Raw genomic sequence first — 21,363 nt, 5'->3', positions numbered from 1 at the left:
ATGGGGCCACTCTCTACATGTGACTCATCATTCAGGAGTTTAACCCATCTAACCTTGACATGGTGTTGTGAGTGTTCCAAGAGAGTGAGATCAGAATTTGCAAGGACTATTGAGGGCTATGTTTGGGAATTCATATGGTATCACTTCTGCCACATTCAGAATAATTCACAAGCCCAACTTTGAAACAGAGGTAGGGAAACAGACTCTATATTAGGGTTCTCCAGAGAAACAGAACAGAATATATATATATGAAGACTTATCATTATGTGGAACTGGCTCACATGATTATGGAGGCTGAGAAGTCCTGTGATCTGTTATCTGAAAGCTGGAGACCCAGGAAAACCAGTGGTGTAATTCAGACTGAGTTCAAAGGCCTGAGAACCAGTTGAGTTGATGGTGTTAATTCTAGTCCAAGAGCAAAAGAAGATGAGATGAGATGAGATGTCCCAGCTCAAGCAGTGAGGCAGATGGAAAAGGGTGTGTGTGTGTGTGTGAGAGAGAAATTCCTCCTTCCTCCACCTTTTGTTCTATACAGGCCATCAATAGAGTGGATGATGGTTTCCCACACTGGGGAGGACAGTCTACTGAATCCGCAGATTCAACTTGACACATAAAATTAACTATGACAGTCTCCCCCTCTTGATGGGAGAAGATGCAAAGAATTTATGGCCATATTTAATCTTCCACAGGTAACTGCAAAAATCCTAACATAAATATTTAATAATTTTATTTTGGAAGTAACAAAGCAAGAACAAGACACAGATGCCCAATATCACCATTTCTATTCAACACATTACCAGAGGTGTTAGCCAGTGTAAAGGGTAAAAAAAAAAAAAAAAAAAAAAGTTACATGATTGGAAAAGAAGAAATAAAATTGTCATTATTCTCAACGTAGTTGAAAACTTAAAAAAAATTTTTCAAAAAAGGCTAGACTATTAGAATTAATAGTGAATTTACCAAGGATGCTAGCTAGCTTCAATACCAACATACAAAAATAAATTATATTTCTATATTTACACTGGAAACAAAAAATTAGAAAGTGAAATTATACCATTTAAAATAACTAAAGCTTGGGCGGGAGGAGCCGCAGCGGCCAGGCAGCCCAGCTTCTCCAAGGCTCTCGGTGTGCTGCGGCCCGCCGGCCCCGGGCAAGCACCCTCTCCGCCGCCAGGATGCCCACGAGGAAGGTCAGCTCAGCCAAAGGGGCAGTGAAGGAAGAGCTCAAGAGGAGATTGGCGAGGTTGTCAGCTAAACCTGCTCCTGCAAAAGTGGAAATGAAGCTAAAAAGGCAGCAGCAAAGGATAAATTTTCAGACAAAAAGGTACAAACAAAAGGGAAAAGGGGGGCAAAGGGAAAATAGGCCGAAGTGACTAACCAAGAAACTAAAGAAGATTTACCTGAGGAAAATGGAGAAACTAAAAATGAGGAGAGTCCTGCCTCTGATGAAGCAGGGGAGAAAGAAGCCAAGTCTGATTAATATCATATACCATGTCTTAGCAGCGGTCCTTGTCACCCTTGTGCAATCCAGAGGAATATTTTTATCAACTATTTTGTAAATGCAAGTTTTTCAGTAATTCTAGAAACATTTTTAAGAAGAAGGGAATCCTACCTCATCCCGTTTTTAAAGTGTAAATCCTTTTTTTAAGAGGTGAAGTCATTTGCTGGTTGTTTATTTTTTGGTACAACCAGAAAATAGTGGAATATTGAATTATTCGAGGCTTTGACTGTCTTGGGTGTCAGCTTAACATTCCGTAGATGGGGGGTAGTTTTTATATCCTGTAATACAAAGCATACTAAATGGCAATTAGGAGTCACAGTCATACATTTAATATGTCTTGAACATTCAAAATTACCTCTATTCTCATGTGGTTTTTTAGTAGGATTGTTTCTTAAAGAAGACCACTGCTTAATCATTGCTCTCCCTGTCAGAACTGTGTGTGCTCTGTAATATCTTTGGTCATTGTAGTCCAGTTTTCCTAATAATTTTGTTAATGTGTTGTGAATGATTGGAAATTTGATTATGTAGTGTATATGATATTAAATTGTGAATTGGTGGGACTTATGTAACAGCTTACCAACATTTGGAGATACTGGTACTTGATATCCTCTTAAGGAAAATTTGTCTCCAAATTTGAAACTAGAAGGTACTGGAAAAACTTTTTAAAAAAATCCTGATACATGGCTTTTAGAATTTTGGTACATATGTTAAGAATTGTGTACAAATTGAAATGTCTGTATAATGATCCCCAACACAACCAATAAAATCTCAATTATGAAAGAAAAAATAAATAAAACAGCATAAAACATCAAACACTTAGAACAAATCTAACAAAGATATGTGTAATCTCTATACTTGAAAAGCAAAAAATATTATTGAGAAATTACAGACAGCCAAATAAGTGGAGATATATGTCATTTTTATGGATTGAAAGATTCAGCCCTCTATAATGCTTTATTAATTTCTTCAGGCTGCTGTAACAAAGTACCACAAACTAGGTGGCTTAAAACAACAGAATTTATTTTCTCACAATTCTTGAGGCTAGAAGACCAAAATCAAAGATCATCAGGGTCATGCTTTCCCTGAAACCTGTATGGGAGAATTTTTCCTGGCTTCTTTTACCTTCTGGTGTTTATCAACAATCCTTAGCATTCCTTGGCTTGCAATTACTTCAATTTCTGTCTCCATCGTCACATGGTGTTCCCCTCCCATATGTCTGTCTCTATGTCTCTTCTCCTCTTATGAGGACACCAGTCATATTGGATTAAGGCCCACCTTACTCCAGTATGGTCTCATCTTAACTAATTACATCTGCAACAACCCTGTTTCCAAATAAATTCACATACTGAGTGTTAGGACTTCAGCATATCTGTTTGGGGGACACAATTCAACACAATGAATAATAAATGTCAATTCTCCAAAACAGGTATATACTTCAGTGCGATATTAAACAAAATCCCAACTGATTCTAAAATTTGTAAGTAAAGTTATCACAATTGACAAGCTGATTCTAAAATTTGCATGACTATGCAAATGACCAAGGAAAGCCAAGACAATCTTGAACATAACGGGAGGGAGAACTTTTTCTATAAGATATCAAAATTCATTATAAAGCTGTTACAGAAATTAAGACAGTGAGGTATTTCCACAGGAGAGACAAAATAAACAGACTACATAGCCCTGAAACAAATCTATGAATGTAGAGACAACTTATACTGGCATATGACAATGGCAACAATGCAGAGCAGTGGTGGAAAGGACAGGCTTTTCAAAAATAGCACTTAATCAATTTAATATTCACATGGAAAAGATGAAACCTGACTTACTTCACACCATACACAAAATTCAACTTCAGGTGGATTATAGATCTAAATGTGAAAGACAAAGTAATAATACTTCCAGAAATTTCCTACCTCTGGAAGAAAAATATTTCTAAACATGACATAAGACGCACTATGCATAAAGGTTTTTCATGTTCATCAAAAGACACCAATAATAGAGCGAGAAGGCAAGCTACAGAGTGGGAGAAGATATTTGCAATATGTATATTCAAAAAGGCTCATCTTAGTCCACCCTTGCTTGCTATAACAAAGTACCACAGACTGTGTAATTTGTAAAAAAATAGAAATTCATTTCTCACAGTTCTGGACGCTGGGAAGTCCAAGATCAATACTCTGGCAGATTTGATGTTTGTTAAGGGCTCACTCTCTGATTCCAAGATGGTGCCTTGTTGCTGTTCTCTGGAAGGAAGGAACACAGTGTCCTCACACGCCAGAAGGGTTAAAAGGACAAAAGGGGCAAACCCTGTAGGAGGTCTCTTTTATAACAGAATTAATCTCATTCATGAGGGTGGAGTCCTCATGGCCTAATCACCTCCCAAAGGCCCCACCTCTCAATACCATCACTTTCTGGTGTAAGCCCCAACATACAAATTTTGAAGGGACACATACATTCAAACCCACAGCCAGACTCACGTCTAGAATATATATTCATAAGAAAATGGCAGAAAATCTAACACAAAAATGAGTGAGAGACTTGAACAGGCAATTTATAGAGAGGATATCCAGATATCAAAAAATGTGCAAATGGACTCACACTCATTATTAACCTGGGTAATGCAAATTAAAACTGCAATGAGATACCACTATACACCCATCAGAATGTTAAAGTTAAAAAGATGTATAGTAGTAATTATTGGCAAGCATTATGGGCAACTGAAACTCTCATACATGGCTGGTAGATGTGTTAAGTGAAATCAACCACTTTCTAAAATTGTGTGACATTACCTGCTTAAGTTTTACATATACATAACAATTTCATTGCTAAGTATAAACCCAACAGAAATGTGAGCATATGTGGCACAAAAGACAAAAATGTTCACAGCAGCATTTCTAACAGCCAAAAATTGGAAACAACTCAAACGTCCATCAATAGTAGATAATTAAATTGTAGCACATTAATAAAATGGAATACTATGCAGCAGTCAAAATGTAGCTCTGAAACAATGTTCAATGAAAAATTGTATCAAATCTTGATTTAGAACAAGTAATTAATCTTTTCATTGATACCTCAGAGAGAAAAATTTATACCTCTTAGAGTTGTGGTATGGATTGTGAGATATGCATGTCAAGTGCTTAGCAAACAATTGGCTTAATAAATATCAGGCATTATTTACTATTATGTTATCTCAGCAGGCCACCTTTCTGGAAATGGACGTTAAAGAATGATGCTGAGCACTTACAGCGCCTTCTAACCCCCCTGACATTCCTCCCCAAGACCTTTCCTTCACCTTTTCACAATTGATCTTCCGTCTCTTTAAGAAGTCAACCATAACTGAGGAGAGAGGAATGCTGGGAAGGTCTACTCAGCTCAGTTCTGGGGCATGACGGGAAAGGAGGGCGGAGACTAAGGCTGCGCACGCGTGGTCGGTCGGGTGTTGCGTTTGGCTAGATCAGGCAGAATTCCAGTAAGAGAAAATAATCGTGGTCCTCGCGCGGGGGCTTGGGTCCTATTCCCCGTCTCCCGCCCAGTGCTCCTCCGGGAGCAGAGAAGCTACACAAGGTAGGTCCGACTGCGGCGATGGCGGGAGGAGCCGCGCGGGCGGGCTGGGCGGGGCGGGGGCCGCGCCACGTGACGAGGCGGTGCGGGGCGGGGGCTGCGTGTCTGGGGCTGATGGGGAGGTTGCAGATTTCGCCGCAGGGACGCGCTGACAGTCACTTGCAGGTCCGATGCTCTCCCTCCGACGTTACGGTGCCGCGTACGTCCTGAGGGACGGTCGTGGGGATTCTTGGTGGGAAGGACAATTTCGGAACGCACGAGATACTCAGAGGAGGGATGAGCGTCCGTAGATTGTCATAACCGTGGCAAGTGGTCCAAAGTTCTCTTCTTAGGAACAGGCTTTTAAACCAGTTGTCCTTTTCTATGCCTGGCTTGTCTGTTTGGTTAAAGATAACTTTGGAGAGCTCCCTTTTTGCTTCAGGTTTCGTCTGTCCTGTTTAGTACGTTTACTCTTATGGGGAGGGAGGGAATCGTCTAAATGGTCAATAGAGTTTCTTGTTTCAAGGAAAACGGTTGTGAAGCGAGGCTTAGAGGTGCCCAACCCCCTGAAAGGGTCAGGTGGCCCACTTTAAGTAAGGACGTACCTGTTCACTTGCGATGACATCTTGAACTGTGATTAGAGTTAGGCCAAGAAATGGGGCTCTAAGGAAAGCTTCCAGGGAAGGCTGAGTTAGAGGTGGAGGTGGGGAGGTTGGTGTGTCCCCCTTTGAGAAATGAAAGCTGACGTGGGCCTACAAATACTAATTCTCATGGAGTCAGAAACTGTTTCTTGAGTCCATTCCTCTCAGAGCATGGTAACTTCGTCCCATATCTTGATCTGCTAGTCTATTTCTCCTCAGCAACCTTCAACATGTGAAAGACCAGAGTGCCTGTCTTTAAAGCTATTGGGGAAGTGGGAGATACTGCTGGAAGACTGTTTTCTTATGTGAAGGAAGCTAAAGGAGCAGAAGGCAGGGAGAAAGAACAGAGTTAGTCAAGGCCCCAGAGGAGTTCTTTTTCAAGTGCTCAGCCCTGAAACTTTGTGGGTAATACAAAGCTTTTAATGTAGGTAAACATGAAAACAAAAAAGAAAAATAAACCTGAATACCAATCTTTTCTGTTATGTTTTAGGAGTCCAGCTATCCATTACCAAGAATAAATCTATTAGTTTTATACTGGGGAACTCCTTTATATAAAAAATTAGAATGAAAGAACCTTTGGAAGGTGAATGTGAAAAAGCAGTGGCACCACAGCAGGGACTTCTGGACAAAATTAAAGAAGAACCTGACAATGCTCAAGTAAGCATTTCATCTTGATTTATTTTTTTAAAAAAATTCTTCTCTCCGGTGAATTGAAAATTTTAGTTTGGCAGTTTCTGATTTATAAGTTAAAACAACCCAAACCGATGTTTTCCCCACTAGATGGGTAAATCAGGTTTTCTGCTCTTTGAATGAAAAAAGATTTTGGTAACTGTGTGATATTTCTTTTTGTAAAAGAAAAGTAATATGTGTTACCATTTTACCATACTTGGTACTTTAAGAAATTCTCTTATATCTAATAGTAGTTTCCTTTATTTTGTTAAATATCGATCTATTTTATACCAGGCTCTGTGCATCCAGGAGTGAGCAAAGCCAGCTTAGTCCCTTCCCTCATAGAGTTTATAGGCTAGTAGAGGAGATAGAGATTACACAAGTGATTGTAACAAGTGCTTTGGATGAAAAATGTAAATTGGAGAATCTAACCTCGTTTGGGCTGGGGGCCAGGGTGGGTTAGGGAGGGCCTCTCTGAGGGAAGGATTTATAAGCTGAATTATGAAGAATTAATTGACTAGGCAAAGGACATGGAGGAGTTTGTTCCAGACAGAGGGAAATGCAAATAGGAAAGCCATGATTTCGAAAGATGTATGGTTCTTTTGAAGAACTGCAAGACAAGAGGGCCTGGAACAGAAATGGTGTGAAAATGGTAGTCATAGTAATGATCCTAACAACAACAGTAATAATAGATAGTATTACTATATCAATATATAGTATATATTATATCATAATATGTGATATTATTCATATTAACTTGATGTTTATGCATGCCTAGAGCATGCTAGGTACCATTCTCACAACCATATTGTTATCCCCATTTTACAGATGAGGAAACCAAAGTACAAAAAGGCCAAGCAGTTTACCACAGATTGCAGTTAGTAAATGGCAGAAACTGGATTCAAATCCGGGTAGTCAGATGCCAGAGCCTACATAGCTTGAGGACAGATTATGCAGGACCTTGTGGATCTTGTTATGAATTTGGGTCTTTATCCTGAGAGCAATAGGGAGCCATCGTAGGGTTTTAAGTGGGAAAGTAAGATGAAGCAGATTTGTGTCTGGAAAGATCATTTTGGCTACCCCTTGAGGCCCATATTGGAAACTGCAAAAATCAGCTTGGAAAGACCAGTTAGGTGTTTTGGCAAGAAGTTTTTTTTCTTCTTGGACAGTTCTTTTGCTTTATAATCTATAGTTATTGACTTTATTGTATAAGTAAAGTATAATAATATTTAAAAATAATAAATGTAATAATAAAATAAATCATAAAATAATAAATATAATAATAATGAAAACAATATTTTATTTCCCACACCTTCTCACAGGCAACATCATTCCAGGACAGGGATGCCAGATAAGTTTTGTCTCACTCATGAACTCCCCGCCTTCCTAGTGTGCTGTGCTAAGAAGGGTTCTGAGGTAGTGTCTGCAGGATGCAGGATGGGGGATGATGGCATCCATGACACTTTCTTTCTTTCCAGATGGCAAACTGTAAATTCTTCCTCTTCCTCTGTCAAAAGTAACCATTTGTTTGCCAAGTTTTGTGGATTTTACCTCTTAAATATTTCTTGAATCTGTCCCTTCATTTTCATCCCTATTTCATTATTTCTCATCTGGACTTTTATTACAGTTTCCTACTCATCTTCTTTCCTTCAGTCACACCCCACAAAAACACTGTATAGTGATGCCATTGTACTCTTTATAGATCTGATGATATGCTCCCTTTAAAGACCCTGTCTTCTCCTATGTGATAAAGCATAAAATTTATAGTAAGACATCCAAACTATCCATGTTTAGGCCTTTGTTTCCCTCTTCAGTGTCATCCCTCATCTTTCCCACCTTTTCAAATCTATGCTCCTGCAAACTATTTGCAGTTCACTAAGAGTTGTTTTCTGTTGAGTTTTATTTCCTTGCCTTTGTACATGCCATTTCTTCTGCCTGCAAAAGGAGAAATAAACATGTAGCCTGGCAAAAATTTTCACCTCTTTTAAGATATAGTTTAACTGTCACTCACAGGTAGAATTAACCATTCCCTTTTTTTCCTGTTGTACAGAGTATTAACTTTTATCATGGCATCTATAGGTCATTGAATTTTGTTTTCATATTGGTTATACTAATCCTGCCATTCCCTGCTCCCCCCTGCACCCATCACACACTAGACTGCAGTTTCTTTGAAGCCAGAGATTAGTTTTATTTGACCTGAATCCCCAATCCTTAGCACAATAACTGGCATGAAGTACGTGTTCAATAATTGGAATAAAAGAGCCTCTCTGTTTCACAGATAAGGAAACTGAGCTGAAGGAATAAGTGACTTCACTAATGTCCCACGGAAACCTGAGATACAAACCAGTTTTTTAAAATTTCAGCTTCAATATTTCTTTCATTGTACCTTGTCTGTAGTATATTGTGCTATAAGTTAATTAAGTTGTTCTTTCTATATAAAAATTGTGATAATGGAAATCTCCCCAACAGCTTTACAATCAAAAACAAATTAAAATTGTAAATTTAAGTGGATTTAAATGGACCTCTACAGTTCTCTTTGGTTTATATTAATGCTTTCAGGTGAACAGGCTATATGTTTTCATGATTGAGGGTGTGGACTATGATAGAAAAGCCAATTGAATAAATTGTGTATGCTGTTTTCCATGTTGCATTGTTGAATCTCATTTGAATATTGGAAAACAGGAGACAAGAAACCAAAACTGTTTAATATTTTCTGATATACTAAGAGTCTCTTCTGGATATTAAAGTTATAGTTGAGCTCTCATTCATTCATTCGGTGAGGTTTTGTTCCCGCTTACTATAATTCATAAAACTTGAACACTGTTGTAAGCAGTTAACACATATTAATACATTTGATGCTCACAATACTGTACACATGAGGAAGCTGAGACACAGATAGTAACTTGTTAAATGTCACACAATTAGTAGATGGTTGAGCCAGGATTTAAACCCCAGCAGTTTGGTTCAAGAGCCCAAACCATTAACCTGGATGCTAAGCTTTATCAGTTACTTTGTTTTCAGAAGAGCTACAAAGGTGAAAAGATAGGGCCTCTGCAACTGATAGTGTACGGAGAGAAAAGTTACAGGAATGAGAGAAGTAATATTTGTTGAGTGCGTTCTGCCAGAAGCTATGCTAAGCAAGTCTTATACCTTCTCATTTAAACCCTGCAGACATATGGGGGAAGTATACTGCTTTGGGTTGAATGCCCCCCAAAACTTAGTCACCTCTGTGACAGTGTAAAGAGGGAGGAAAGTCCTTGGCCTTGCGGAGATGATTAGATTGTAGGACCATGCCGTAGTGAATGGATTAATAATGATGGTCAGGGGTGTGGTTCTGAGGGCTTTAAAAGGTGAGCACATAAGAAGTTTGCACTCTTTGTGCTGCCATTTTCTGTCATGTGAGACCCCTGGGTCACTATCACCACCACTAGATGTATTCCCTGGACTTTGGATTTCCCAGCTTCTGAAACTGTAAGCAGTAAATTTCGTTTTCTTTATAAATCACTCAGTTTCAGGTATTTATGTTATAAGCAACAGAAATGGACTAATACATATACTTACCCCATTTTATAAATGAGGGAACTGAGGCAAAGAGAGGTTAAATAACTTACCCAAACCTAAAGGAAGCATCAGAGCTATAGTAGAAACTTAGTTTTAACTGGCTTCAAACTTGTATTCTTTCTGTTGCTTTGTGCCACTTCTGTATAGATCACAATATTATGTAGTTGCTGTAAAAAATTGTGTAAGATGTATTGGGTGCATAAAGGAAGGAGCCCTTACATCTGTCTGGGAAGGAGAGGAAGGCTTCACGGGGCAGGTAGCACTTGAGTTATAAAGACTGAATAAGAGTTTTAGGCAGAGAAAACAGCATATGTCAAGTCATGGAGGAGTGAGAGAATGTGATGTGCTTAGTGGTTGAGTATTTCAAGAACAAATGAGAAAAGAGAATAGATTTAAACATGTTTAGCTAAAATTGGTCAAATTTAGACATTGCATATGATGTCTGAGGGTAAAAGAGGAGTCCAGAAATACTTACCAGTTTCTGGATTTCTGATACCATTTACTGAAGGGCTAGAAGAGGATTTTTTTGGAAAATAATAATTGTAGTTTGGGATATGTTGTGTTTAAGGGGCTTCAAGTGATAATTTGCACTAGAAGGGATTTGCATGTATGGATCTGGGATTTAAAGATTAAAAAATTATCTACCTGGAGGTATAGGGTTGCCAGGTAAAATATAGGATGCCTGGTTAAATTTGACTCTCAAATAAACAATGATAATTTTTAATATAAAAAAAAATATATAAATATATATATTTTTGTTGTTGTTAAAGATGACCGGTAAGGGGATCTCAACCCTTGACTTGGTGTTGTCAGCACCACGCTCTCCGCAGTGAGCAACCGGCCATCCCTATATAGGGATCCGAACCTGTAGCCTTGGCGTCATCAGCACCGCACTCTCCCGAGTGAGCCACGGGCCGGCCCTTAATATAAGTATATTGTATGCAATTCATGGAACATACTTATTCTAAAATTTGTGATTTATCCAAAATTCAAATTTAACTGGGTGTTTTGTATTATTTGGTAAGTCTGACAACTGTATATAGGTGATAGTTGAAGTCATGACTGTGAATGAGATTGTTTAGAGAACAAGAGTAGAAAGAAGAGAGTAGAAAGCTCAGAGTAGAAAGCTGGGAACTGGGTCGATTTAGTCTCCCAATCAGCAGCCTCAGCATTACCTGGGAACTTGTTAGAAATGTATATTCTCCTACTGATTCAGAAACTGTGGGGCTGGAGCCCAATGATCTGTGTTTAATAAGACCCCCAGGAACTTCTGATGCCACTGAATTGAGAACTGTTGACTTTAAGGGTGAATATAAGATCAATGAAGGATACTGTCTTATTGTCTTAGACATTTCAGGCTGCTATAAATAATTACCATATACTGGGTGGCTTATAAACAACAGAAATTTATTTCTCACTCTTCTGGAGGCTGGAAGTCTGAGATCAGGGTGCCAGCATGGTCAGGTTCTGGTGAGGGCCCTCTTCTGGGTTGCACACTTCCCACGTCTTGTAGAAAGAGAGCTAGCTAGCTCTCAGGCCTCTTCTTATAAGGGCACTGATGCCATTCGTTAAGGCTCCACCCTCATGACTTAATTACCTCCCAAAGGCTCCACCTCCAAATACTATCACTTCAGGGTCTATAGAGTTTCACCATAGGAATTTTGGGGAGACACATGCATTCAGTCCATTGCAGATACTAAGAAGTAGTAAAGAATCGAAGTAACAGAACCAGAAGACCGTGGAATCACTGGCGGTGTCAGATGTATCTGAGAGGCCAAGTATGATAGAAGCCTAAAAGTGTCCATTGGATGAGGCAATTGTGAGATGATTGGTTGTCTTAACACAGTTTCAGTTGAAACGGTAGCCTGATTGATTGGGTTCCGGAGGGAATCAAAGTGAGGAAGTAGAGAAAGAACGAAGTACTTTTTCCCTAGTTTGGTTGTAAAGGAAAGGAGAAGAGAAGGCAGTAGCTCCTAAAGGAACAGATTCATTTTAAGCTGAGGGGAAGAAACGAATATGGAGGTGGAGAGAGGCTGAAGATAGAGAAAGACAGGATGGAATGCCAAAAGAAAGGCGAGGGAGCCACAACACAAGCACTGTTTTAGCTGTGGCTGAGAAGGTTGCCTTTTCCTGTAACATAGGAAGACTGTTTGATCTATTGTAGGTATGACGGAGGGGGTTGTTGAGCAAGTTCTTACTTAGTGGCTTCTTTTTACTTGGGGAAATTAAAATGTAAGTGAGCAGGAAATGTGTGGGGTCAGGACTTGTGAGTGATGAAAGTTAAGAACAGTTACTTTAAAAGAAACATCAGGGAAACATAACAGGAATATTAGAAACATATTAGAGATTGAGTTGATAAAGTAAGTTTTTATTGAATCTTAAGCATTCTTTTTGGTAATTTGAAGGAGGAGTATATAGTACTTTTAACTTCTTCTTTTGACAAGTGCCAATAAACGAATATTGTTATTTAAGTATAATGTTTAAGAACATCTACTTTGAATTGAATGGACTTGGATTCATTCACTCAACAAATATTTATTAAATGCCACAATTATGAAGATAATAATATTACCTAAGTATTCTTATACTAGCATTTTTGTGTGCTACTTTTACTTACTTTTTTTGCTTACTTGCTATTGCCTAAGTGTAAGACATGCTACATACTTTATTTGTATTAAATTGTTTCCATTCCATCCACCCCCCACCCCTTGTAGTGGCCCTATGGGTTAGGTAGTATTATCTTTATTTTACAGATAAGGAAATTGGAACTAAGAAAGATTAAATAACTTGTTGAAGAGCCAAGATTACGTCTGTTTCTGTCTTCTGTCAGAACCCGTAGTCTTCTCTGTTGTGTTATAATACTGGACATTGAGTGTAGGGAGGTGAAAAAACAGATATGGTCCCTGTCCATGGTGGACACAGTTCTTTCAGTCCAGTGGAGGTGGGGGGGAGGAAGAGGAGGGATATTAGGCATTAATCAAATTATTACCCTACTAAATATCAAATGATGTATTATGATAAGTGCTATGAGAGAAAGGAGATGGAAAAGACTACAACAGGAGAACTTAATTTCAATTGGGACCCCGGGTTTAAATTTATTATAGTAATTATGTTGTATTTATACCCTGTGAGGGTCGGTTTTGGAATAGAGAAACCTGTATTTGATTCCCATCTGTGCATTTAGTATCATGACCTTGGGCAAGTTACTAAACATCTCTGAGCTTCACTTTCCTCATCTGTAAAGAAAGTATAATAGTTCTTATCTTGCAGGCAGTACCTCTTTTGGTGCCATAATATACATCATAGAAAGTGGTGAATTTAATGCAGTGGTTCCTAGTCGTTGGCATTTAATAGTCTAAAGAAATTTCAAAAGTAACTTTGGAACTGACATATTTAGTTGCTTATTTTGCTAAGTGTAGGGAGATTAAAAATACAACTACTGTTTATTATCACCATTGTTTCAGAAAAGTAAGGCCTTTAAAAAAAAAACTATCTGTTTTGGAATATGTAAGCCTATTTAAACACCAAAAAAAAAAAAAAAAAAAAAAAAGTAGGATGGTTGTGATCTCAGAATAAAGAAGAGTCCTTTTCAAGATAATTATATCCTGATCTAACCATCACACATTGTACACAACTGTTGAAAATGAGCGTTGTATCCCACATACGTGTATAATAAATTATCTGAAGAAATTAAAGATAGTTTTATATATATATATATATATATATATATTTAAAAATTGTTTCATGATTGCATTTTATTTTAAAATGTTATAAATCTGATTTAGGCTGTGATGATTTTATGTATGATAAGCAGATTGCATTGAAACTCTTGTATCTTTTCTGCTGTTAGCTGATATGATAGCTTGTAAGTGTATTGGCTAAAATTACTAATTTAAATCCAGACTCTAAATCATTCAGATTTGATTTTATTTACTGTTCCCTTGTAAACACAGCCTAAAAAAATGGGTAGTGTTCAGCATTGGAATAGCTATATATTACTCCCATATATGAAGATTACATTTGAAAAGTAGATGTAACTATTATAAGAGATTCTCCAATTCTGAAAGTTTGTTTTTGTAAAGATGAAATCTAGTCTAATAACTTATAAATTTTGACTTTTAAGGTATTTGTGAGGGAAATTATGATTAGAATGTATAAGAGATGAATATGATAGAATAATTTTTTGTCGAATTTCTAGTTTACTTAGATACACTGAATTCGTTTCTCTCTCCTTTTTTTTAAAGGAGTATGGATGTGCCCAACAGCCAAAAACTCAAGAAAGTGAACTGAAAATTAGTGCTGTGTTTTCAGTTAGTGACAGTCCTCTTGGTAAGAAATAGAACTTCATAAATTAATTACAATTAATACTTGTTTATTCTGACTAGTAGAATTGAGGTAAAGTACTTCCTTTTGTAAGTCTTTCTCTTCCTTTAGAGCAGTGTTTTTCAAACTGTGGGTAGCTGGCCTTCACCAGCATTTTAAAAAATGAGATAAAATAAGATTATATCAGGCTGGCCAGTTAGTTCAGTTGGTTAGAGCACAGCCTTGTAACACCTAGGTCAAGATTTCTGATCCCTATACTGGCCAGCCACCAAAAAAAAAAAGGTTGTATAAGAGCATAATACATGTAGTAAGGAAATTATTTCATGAAACTTCTGTCTCAGTTTTCAAATTTTATACCCACATACAAATGTATGTATGTGAGAACTAGGTTATAATGTAAAATGTAGTTCTTACTGTGGGTCATGATTAAAAAAAAGTTTGAAACTCCCCTGCTTTGGAGTGCTTATTGCTTCATTTGCGTTGGATTTCAAGATGGAAGGAATTTGTCCTAAAAAAGAGAGACTGTATATGCATTAGTGTTGATACTGAAACTTTTTTTTTTTCTTATTTTGTTTTGATAGCCCAACAGTTGACTCCAGGCTTTCAGCTTTCTCTTGCACCACCTCGTCCAAATATATGGGTTCCTTCAGTTCCAGCTGTAGCAATTCAAGTTTTTTGTTCTGGGTGTAAAAAAATGCTTTATAAGGGGCAAACTGCGTATCATAAGACAGGATCTACTCAGCTCTTCTGTTCCACACGATGCATCACTGGATATTCTTCACCTGTCTGCCTACCACCTCCTCCCAAGAAAACCTGCACAAACTGCTCGAAGTATAAAATTCTTTATTTTATTTATTTATTGTTTTGGTGGCTGGCCTGTACGGGGATCTGAACATCTGACCTTGGTGTTCTAACACCGTGCTCTAACCAACTGAGCTAAGCAGCCAGCCCTTCGAAGTATAAAATTCTTAATGGCATCCCTTTTTACTTTACTTCTTTTTAGTATGTATACAGTTTAGTTCAAACATGCTATTGCTACTTTAAATTTCTTTAGTTTAGCACTTTTCTATGGAAATATCTTTTTGGCTAATGTTTGCAGATCTAAAGTTTTACAACATTAAATAAGTGACCTGGTGTTAAAAGTATTACCTAAACCAGTTTTCTGTCTTTCAGTTTAAATTTTACTATGGAAAGAAATAACAAACCATTTGTGGGAATTATAGGACCACTCATATATCCTGTAACTATAGAAAACAACCATTCAAAATTGTTTAACAGTTATCTTGAAAGTTACTGAAATATAGAATAAGATAATAGCACTCTTTTAATAGTATATGAAAGTTATTTAATTCTTTAGAAGGTAAAAACTCTAAATGGTCACAAAAATATGTGTTTATTTCTAATATCCTGGTAAGCTTTTGTTGGGGTCATTGTTGCTCTATAATAATGTAAATAATAATAAAAACATTACTTTTAAGTAATTTAAAAAGTAAAATAATACTTTTAAAAGTAAAATATTTTAAAAAGTAAGATATTACTTTTAAGGAAAGGAGGGGGAACTTTTTAAATGTTTTACTTAAATACTGAAATTTAGTTTTGTTGTAAAATGCCCTTCTAAAATCTTTAACACTTTTATGTCATTCTTATAAAACCGATCTGAATGAGTAAATCTAGTTTTCTGTTTTTGGATATTCTGCTTCAGCATATCAAATATCAAAATAAAATGAATTAAATTTTAAAGAACATAGCACAACTTATACATCCAAATGTATATTGTTTTCTTAAAAGTAGTCACCCTTGTCAGTGACTTTTTACCACAGTGCTGCTCTTTTTTGTTTTTGTTTTTTTAAAGATGACCGGTAAGGGGATCTTAACCCTTGACTTGATGTTGTCAACACCACACTCTCCGAAGTGAGCCAACCGGCCATCCCTATATAGGGATCTGAACCCATGGCCTTGGTGCTACCATCAGCACACTCTCCCAAGTGAGCCATGGGCCGGCCCTCACAGTGCTGCTCTTGATTGAAATTTTTTTTGATCTCTTGATTTGTCATTGCCTTCAGAGCCTATGAAACATTCCTTTACGTTAGGTTAGGTGACAAGTGTTTCTTTTCAGCATGGATTTTATTTTTACAAATTGCCAAAAGCTACTTAATACCTTATCAGGTCAATGTAATAGAGATTAAACTGAGTCATACTGTTAAACATGAGATTTGACTATAAAATTAGAAAATTGTTCTTTGGGTTCTTATAAATTAAAAGAAAAATTAGAAAAAATGTTTTGAGCCATGTTACTGTTGAGAGAGGTCTGGTTTTTCTAAGATAACTAAGTGTTAAAGTATAACACTCATTTGGATGCATAAGGTTTAGTGTTTATTTATGTACACAAATTTTCATTATAAAGTCATTCTCATTGGTTTACTTATATATACATTATGCCACTGGCAGATTCGTCTTATTAAATAAAATTTTTTATTGCTTTGTTTTTAGTAGAAAAATCACTTTTCAAAATCAATACTTCATCTGTGTTTAAGCATAACCACTTGGTTTCTTAGATTTGTTGTCATATTTTTAGGGTTTAAATGAGTTTTAGAAAATTCAAATAATTTTTGTTGTTGTAGTTATTCTTTCATACTTTACCGTGGAACAGTTCTCTATAATACAGGTACAGGATGGGAGGCAGGATAGGGGAGTGATTAACTCCGTGGACTCTAGAATCAGACTGCCTGGATTTATATTCCGGCTTCACTGTTTATTAGCAGTACTACTTTTTTAAAAAAAAATTAATTTATTTATTATTAATATTAATTTTTACATTCTAAGATGTTGTGGAGAGCAGTATAACTTTGATAAGCTATTTAACCTCTGATTCAGTCTCCTCATCTGTAAAATGGAAATTTTACCAATTCTTACCTCATAGTGCTTTTGTGATATTTAAGTTGGATAAACTGAGTAAAGAGAACAGTGCCTGGCACATAGTAATTACTCCATACACTTATTGTAGTATGTGATATTATTGCCATTATTATTCTTTACTTTGTGGCTTTCCCTAGTGTTTCTAATTAATGACTGTTTCCTTTAGTTTTTATACTAGTCCGAAGATTGGCAATACTAAGCCTCTGTTTTACCAAGATATTGCTATCAGTGCTTATTGTAATAATTAGTTCTTACAAAATGGCTCTGTGAATCTCACAGAACTACCTAATTATTTGTGTTCTTCCTGTCTCATGCTTGTTTCCATCTGTCCTCTGATACAAAGTCTTAACAGTCCTTTTGTCATCTGTTTCTTTGATCTTTTCAGTTATAGCCAAGTTTTATATATCATGCTAATTTTTAATTTTCATCTTTGGTAGTTCATCTGTTTCTCAAAATCTTGCATTTTTAATTTTTAAAAATTTCATTTCTTGTCTCATTCATGTTTCTGCTGTTGGCAGCTGCTGGCTAGTAAGAGGACTGTGTCTCATGGTCTGGAGTTGTGGGATGACCACTGAATCTAGTCTCATTGGCTCCAGCAGATGAAACTTGGTTGGAGTTGGAAGCCTTACTGTTTTTGTCATAAGCATCTGGCTGGCTGTATTTTAAATTTAATTCTCCCTCCATACATCTGTGAATTAGGTATTATAAATTCCATTTTGTACATGAGGAAATTGAGACGGTAATTGCCTCGTTCATTGTCACTCAGCTGATAAATAACAGAACTGATTGTCAAACCCAGGTTTTCAGATGCCTTATTTAGGGCCTTTTTTCTACCATACAGTAGTTGCCCCTAGTAAATGTTATTTTAGCTCACAAAGAGGAAGAATTTATAATTGTGAAGAACATATTTCATTTTGCCTTTGTTATTTATTTTTAGAGACATTTTAAATCCAAAGGAGGTGATTACAACCCGATTTGAAAATTCCTCTCCTAGCAAGGATTTCTGCAGCCAGTCATGCTTGTCATCTTATGAGCTAAAGAAAAAACCAGTTGTTACCATATATACCAATAGTGTTTCGACTAAGTGCAGTATGTGTCAGAAGAATGCTGATGTAAGTTAGATTTTACTTTTATTGGGATTCTGCTCAAAGATCAGAGATTTTTTAACTGGCTCTGCTTATTTTTTGTGTGTGTGTGTGTTTATTTCCTAGATTCGATTTGAAGTTAAATATCAAAATGTGGTACATGGTCTTTGCAGTGATGCCTGTTTTTCAAAATTTCACTCTACCAACAACCTCACCATGAACTGTTGTGAGAACTGTGGGAGCTATTGCTATAGTAGCTCTGGTCCTTGCCAATCCCAAAAGGTTTTTAGTTCAACAAGTGTCACGGCATACAAGCAGGTATGAATATCAGTCTGTTGCATGCAGTTAGGCTCACTCCTTCTGAGTTGGCTGCACGAGGATGAACTATAAAATGAAAGATTGAGCTCCTCCTATCAGTTCATCCTGGTGGTGTTGGATTTCCCTTCCAAAAAAGTGGGATAGATTCTGATACTGTAAGGAATGACTGTGGTAGTGAGATGATATAGGTGAACTAGGTCACTTTTTAAGATTCTTAGCTCTTCGTGGTTAAGAATTCATAAACATAATTTCATGATTTGCTGTGAGTGTAAAATATTTTGTGATATAGTGATCGTGAAGAAAACTCCATATTGTAAATAAACTATGAGCAAGAGTTAAAAGATGATAAAACCAGTGACTGTAAAGGAAGCATATCTTTTTTGTTTTAAGATGTATTTTGGAATGAATTGTAATTGTTTTGGCCACATTGCCCTATTAGAATACTATAGTTAATTTTACTTATTGTAATGAATAATGAATCTCATTACTAAATATGTCACTGTGTCAATTTAATTTTTACTGAATTATTTGAGGTTTTTCAAAAGTTATTTTCTTAAAAAGTACGTAAATGATAATTAAAACTATTTTTCAGTTAGTGTTATGGCCAACGTCCGACGGGTGAAAGAAATTTGCCCACGAGAACCGGGTGATAGGAAAAGAGTTTATTTCTGGCAGCCAGGGCTATGCAGGCCAATTGAGGAGCGCAGCCCCGAGTTGAAACCTCTCACAGCTTTTATTTTTAGCTAGGCGGGAATTTTTCCCGCCTGACACAATCTAGCCAATGCAAGCAAGCTAGCGGTACATAAGCTAATTTTGCGGTTAGCCCTGTAGCCCCTCCCCATCCTGGATTCCCCATTTATTTTAGCAAGCGATTTGTACAGAAGCAGAATGCATATGTTAAGGTCAGTAGGGGTTGGGGCGTCCCTTAACAGTTAGCAAAGTTTGATTTGTTAATTTCTCTGAGCAGTTAGTAATAGACGTTCATCATTGAAAAGTATCTCGTTTCTAAAAGTTGCCACTTTTAGCAGTTGGGTTACATCTTTCACAAGAAAAAGATGCATGTTATTTTACATTTGATACAAAAATCAGTTCCATTCCTAATTTTGTTACTAGTATTGTACTCTATCAGTTGCATAAATAATGTCCTCTTTTAGTAGGAAGATTATGTAGTGAAACTTTACAATTTATATTCCCCACCATTTACTTTCTTTTTGAGGGACCTTATAGTGCGTCACTGACTGTATAGGGAATGGTTAGGAGCTTGAACTTTGGAATCTGATGAAAGAAGTTTAAATTCCTACTTCTGTTTATGTTAATTTAATTAAAGTTAATTTAAACTTTTTGTTAATGTGATTTTTTAAGCACCTCACTATATTGTTGAAAAAGTTTTATGATATGGTATATATAAATTGCTTAGCATGGGGCCTGGCTCATGGTAAGCATTTGGTAAGTGATAATATTGCTTATATGAATGGTAGCCATTATTATTACTATTATTATTTCTTAAAACATGAATAAACTTACAGGCAAATTTTATTATGAAACTCAGTTTGAAAAACAGGTAGGTCTGTAGTAATAATCATTATTTTTATCTCTTGCTAAAGAGTGTCACAAAAACCTTAAGAGTGGTATACTCTCTTAGATTTATATCCAGGTCTGTACTGAGGATGGCCTTTTGGTTTACAGATCAACTGGTCTTCTCTGGTTATTGTGATGAGAAAAGTATGCTCTGACTACCTAATTCATTACTTGTAGTGTGTTTTATTGTTGCTAAGATATCTATCTACTCAGATATTGCTAATTTTCTTCAGTTTATGTGTGATTATTGTTTGAAAGAACTTATTTTTCCCACAACCCAATAGTGTGGCCTTACTGTCATGCTCAAGTAGTGGTTGTAGGTAGCTTTTCATTTTTAAACAATATGTAAATATGAATGCTTGTACTGGGTATCTAAATGTTATTCTATTCTCTTAATAGAACTCAGCCCAAACGCCTCCCTATGCCCTGGGGAAATCATTGAGGCCCTCAGCTGAGATGATTGAGACTACGAATGATTCAGGAAAAACAGAGCTTTTCTGTTCTGTTAATTGCTTATCTGCTTACAGAGTTAAGACTGTTACTTCTTCAGGTAATGTTGAAATTTGATAAATTTATAGGTTTAGTAACTATTGGAGAAGAATGTAATTGCTTTTCTTTCATTTTGTTACAAACTAAAATTTATCTATATGGTTAAATAAATGTCCAAGATTGGTTTATTTTTGAAGAACTGGTTTTTAAGTGAATGATTTCACTGATTTTTTTGGTTGCAGTATATATTTTGTTTCATATATGAGAAGAAAGAAAAAAACACATGTTCCGAGTTTAGTTGTATAATTGGGACTTGATTGAGGTTAGTTGTAATTAGATTTACAGATTATTGTAAAGTTCTTTTTTTTCCATATGTTATCGAATATTTGATTTTTTCATTCTCCTAGTACATTTTTGGGTCATTTGTTCATTTGAGTAACTTACTCATTAATTTTATTTTTTTTGTTACCAAGGTGTCCAGGTTTTGTGTCATAGTTGTAAGATGTCATCAATACCTCAGTATCACCTAGCCATGTCAAATGGCACTATATACAGCTTCTGCAGCTCCAGTTGTGTGGTGGCTTTCCAGGTATGATTTAAGGTAGTATTTCATCCCTGCAGTTCTCTTAAGCATTGCTCTATGGTAATGTTGACTGCTGAAGGTTTATACTTATAAAAGTTTAAATTTAAGTTAAAAAGAAAAAAATTCTGTTCAACCAGGGTTTCAGAGGTCATGTCCACAAGATTT

At 36.4% G+C, this 21,363-nt stretch overlaps 1 protein-coding gene and 1 pseudogene across 2 annotated transcripts in view; both read left to right on the top strand.

Annotated features, from left to right (window-relative positions):
* The first annotated feature begins 1,172 nt into the window (after positions 1–1,172).
* Positions 1,173–1,477, top strand: LOC134383123 (non-histone chromosomal protein HMG-14-like; annotated as a pseudogene).
* Positions 1,478–4,972: 3,495 nt separating this feature from the next.
* The window catches only part of ZMYM6 (zinc finger MYM-type containing 6), a 31,120-nt gene continuing 14,729 nt past the window's right edge, over positions 4,973–21,363 (top strand). Inside the window, exons 1-8 of one of the 2 annotated variants that reach the window (XM_063106127.1) lie at positions 4,973–5,059; positions 6,167–6,333; positions 14,151–14,235; positions 14,811–15,060; positions 18,083–18,257; positions 18,357–18,548; positions 20,526–20,676; positions 21,089–21,204. In XM_063106127.1, the coding sequence (XP_062962197.1) occupies positions 6,241–6,333; positions 14,151–14,235; positions 14,811–15,060; positions 18,083–18,257; positions 18,357–18,548; positions 20,526–20,676; positions 21,089–21,204 (1,062 nt within the window). In that variant the 5' untranslated portion in view covers positions 4,973–5,059; positions 6,167–6,240. Of the gene's footprint in view, positions 5,060–5,194; positions 5,256–6,166; positions 6,334–14,150; positions 14,236–14,810; positions 15,061–18,082; positions 18,258–18,356; positions 18,549–20,525; positions 20,677–21,088; positions 21,205–21,363 lie in introns of those variants that run through there. The other variant, XM_063106129.1, reaches the window with a different exon arrangement.

Source organism: Cynocephalus volans, chromosome 8, assembly GCF_027409185.1.
Source record: "Cynocephalus volans isolate mCynVol1 chromosome 8, mCynVol1.pri, whole genome shotgun sequence".
In the NCBI taxonomy this organism is placed as follows: domain Eukaryota; kingdom Metazoa; phylum Chordata; class Mammalia; order Dermoptera; family Cynocephalidae; genus Cynocephalus; species Cynocephalus volans.
The sequence above is the reverse complement of the archived record's forward strand: the minus strand, read 5'-3'. Positions and strand labels throughout refer to the sequence as shown.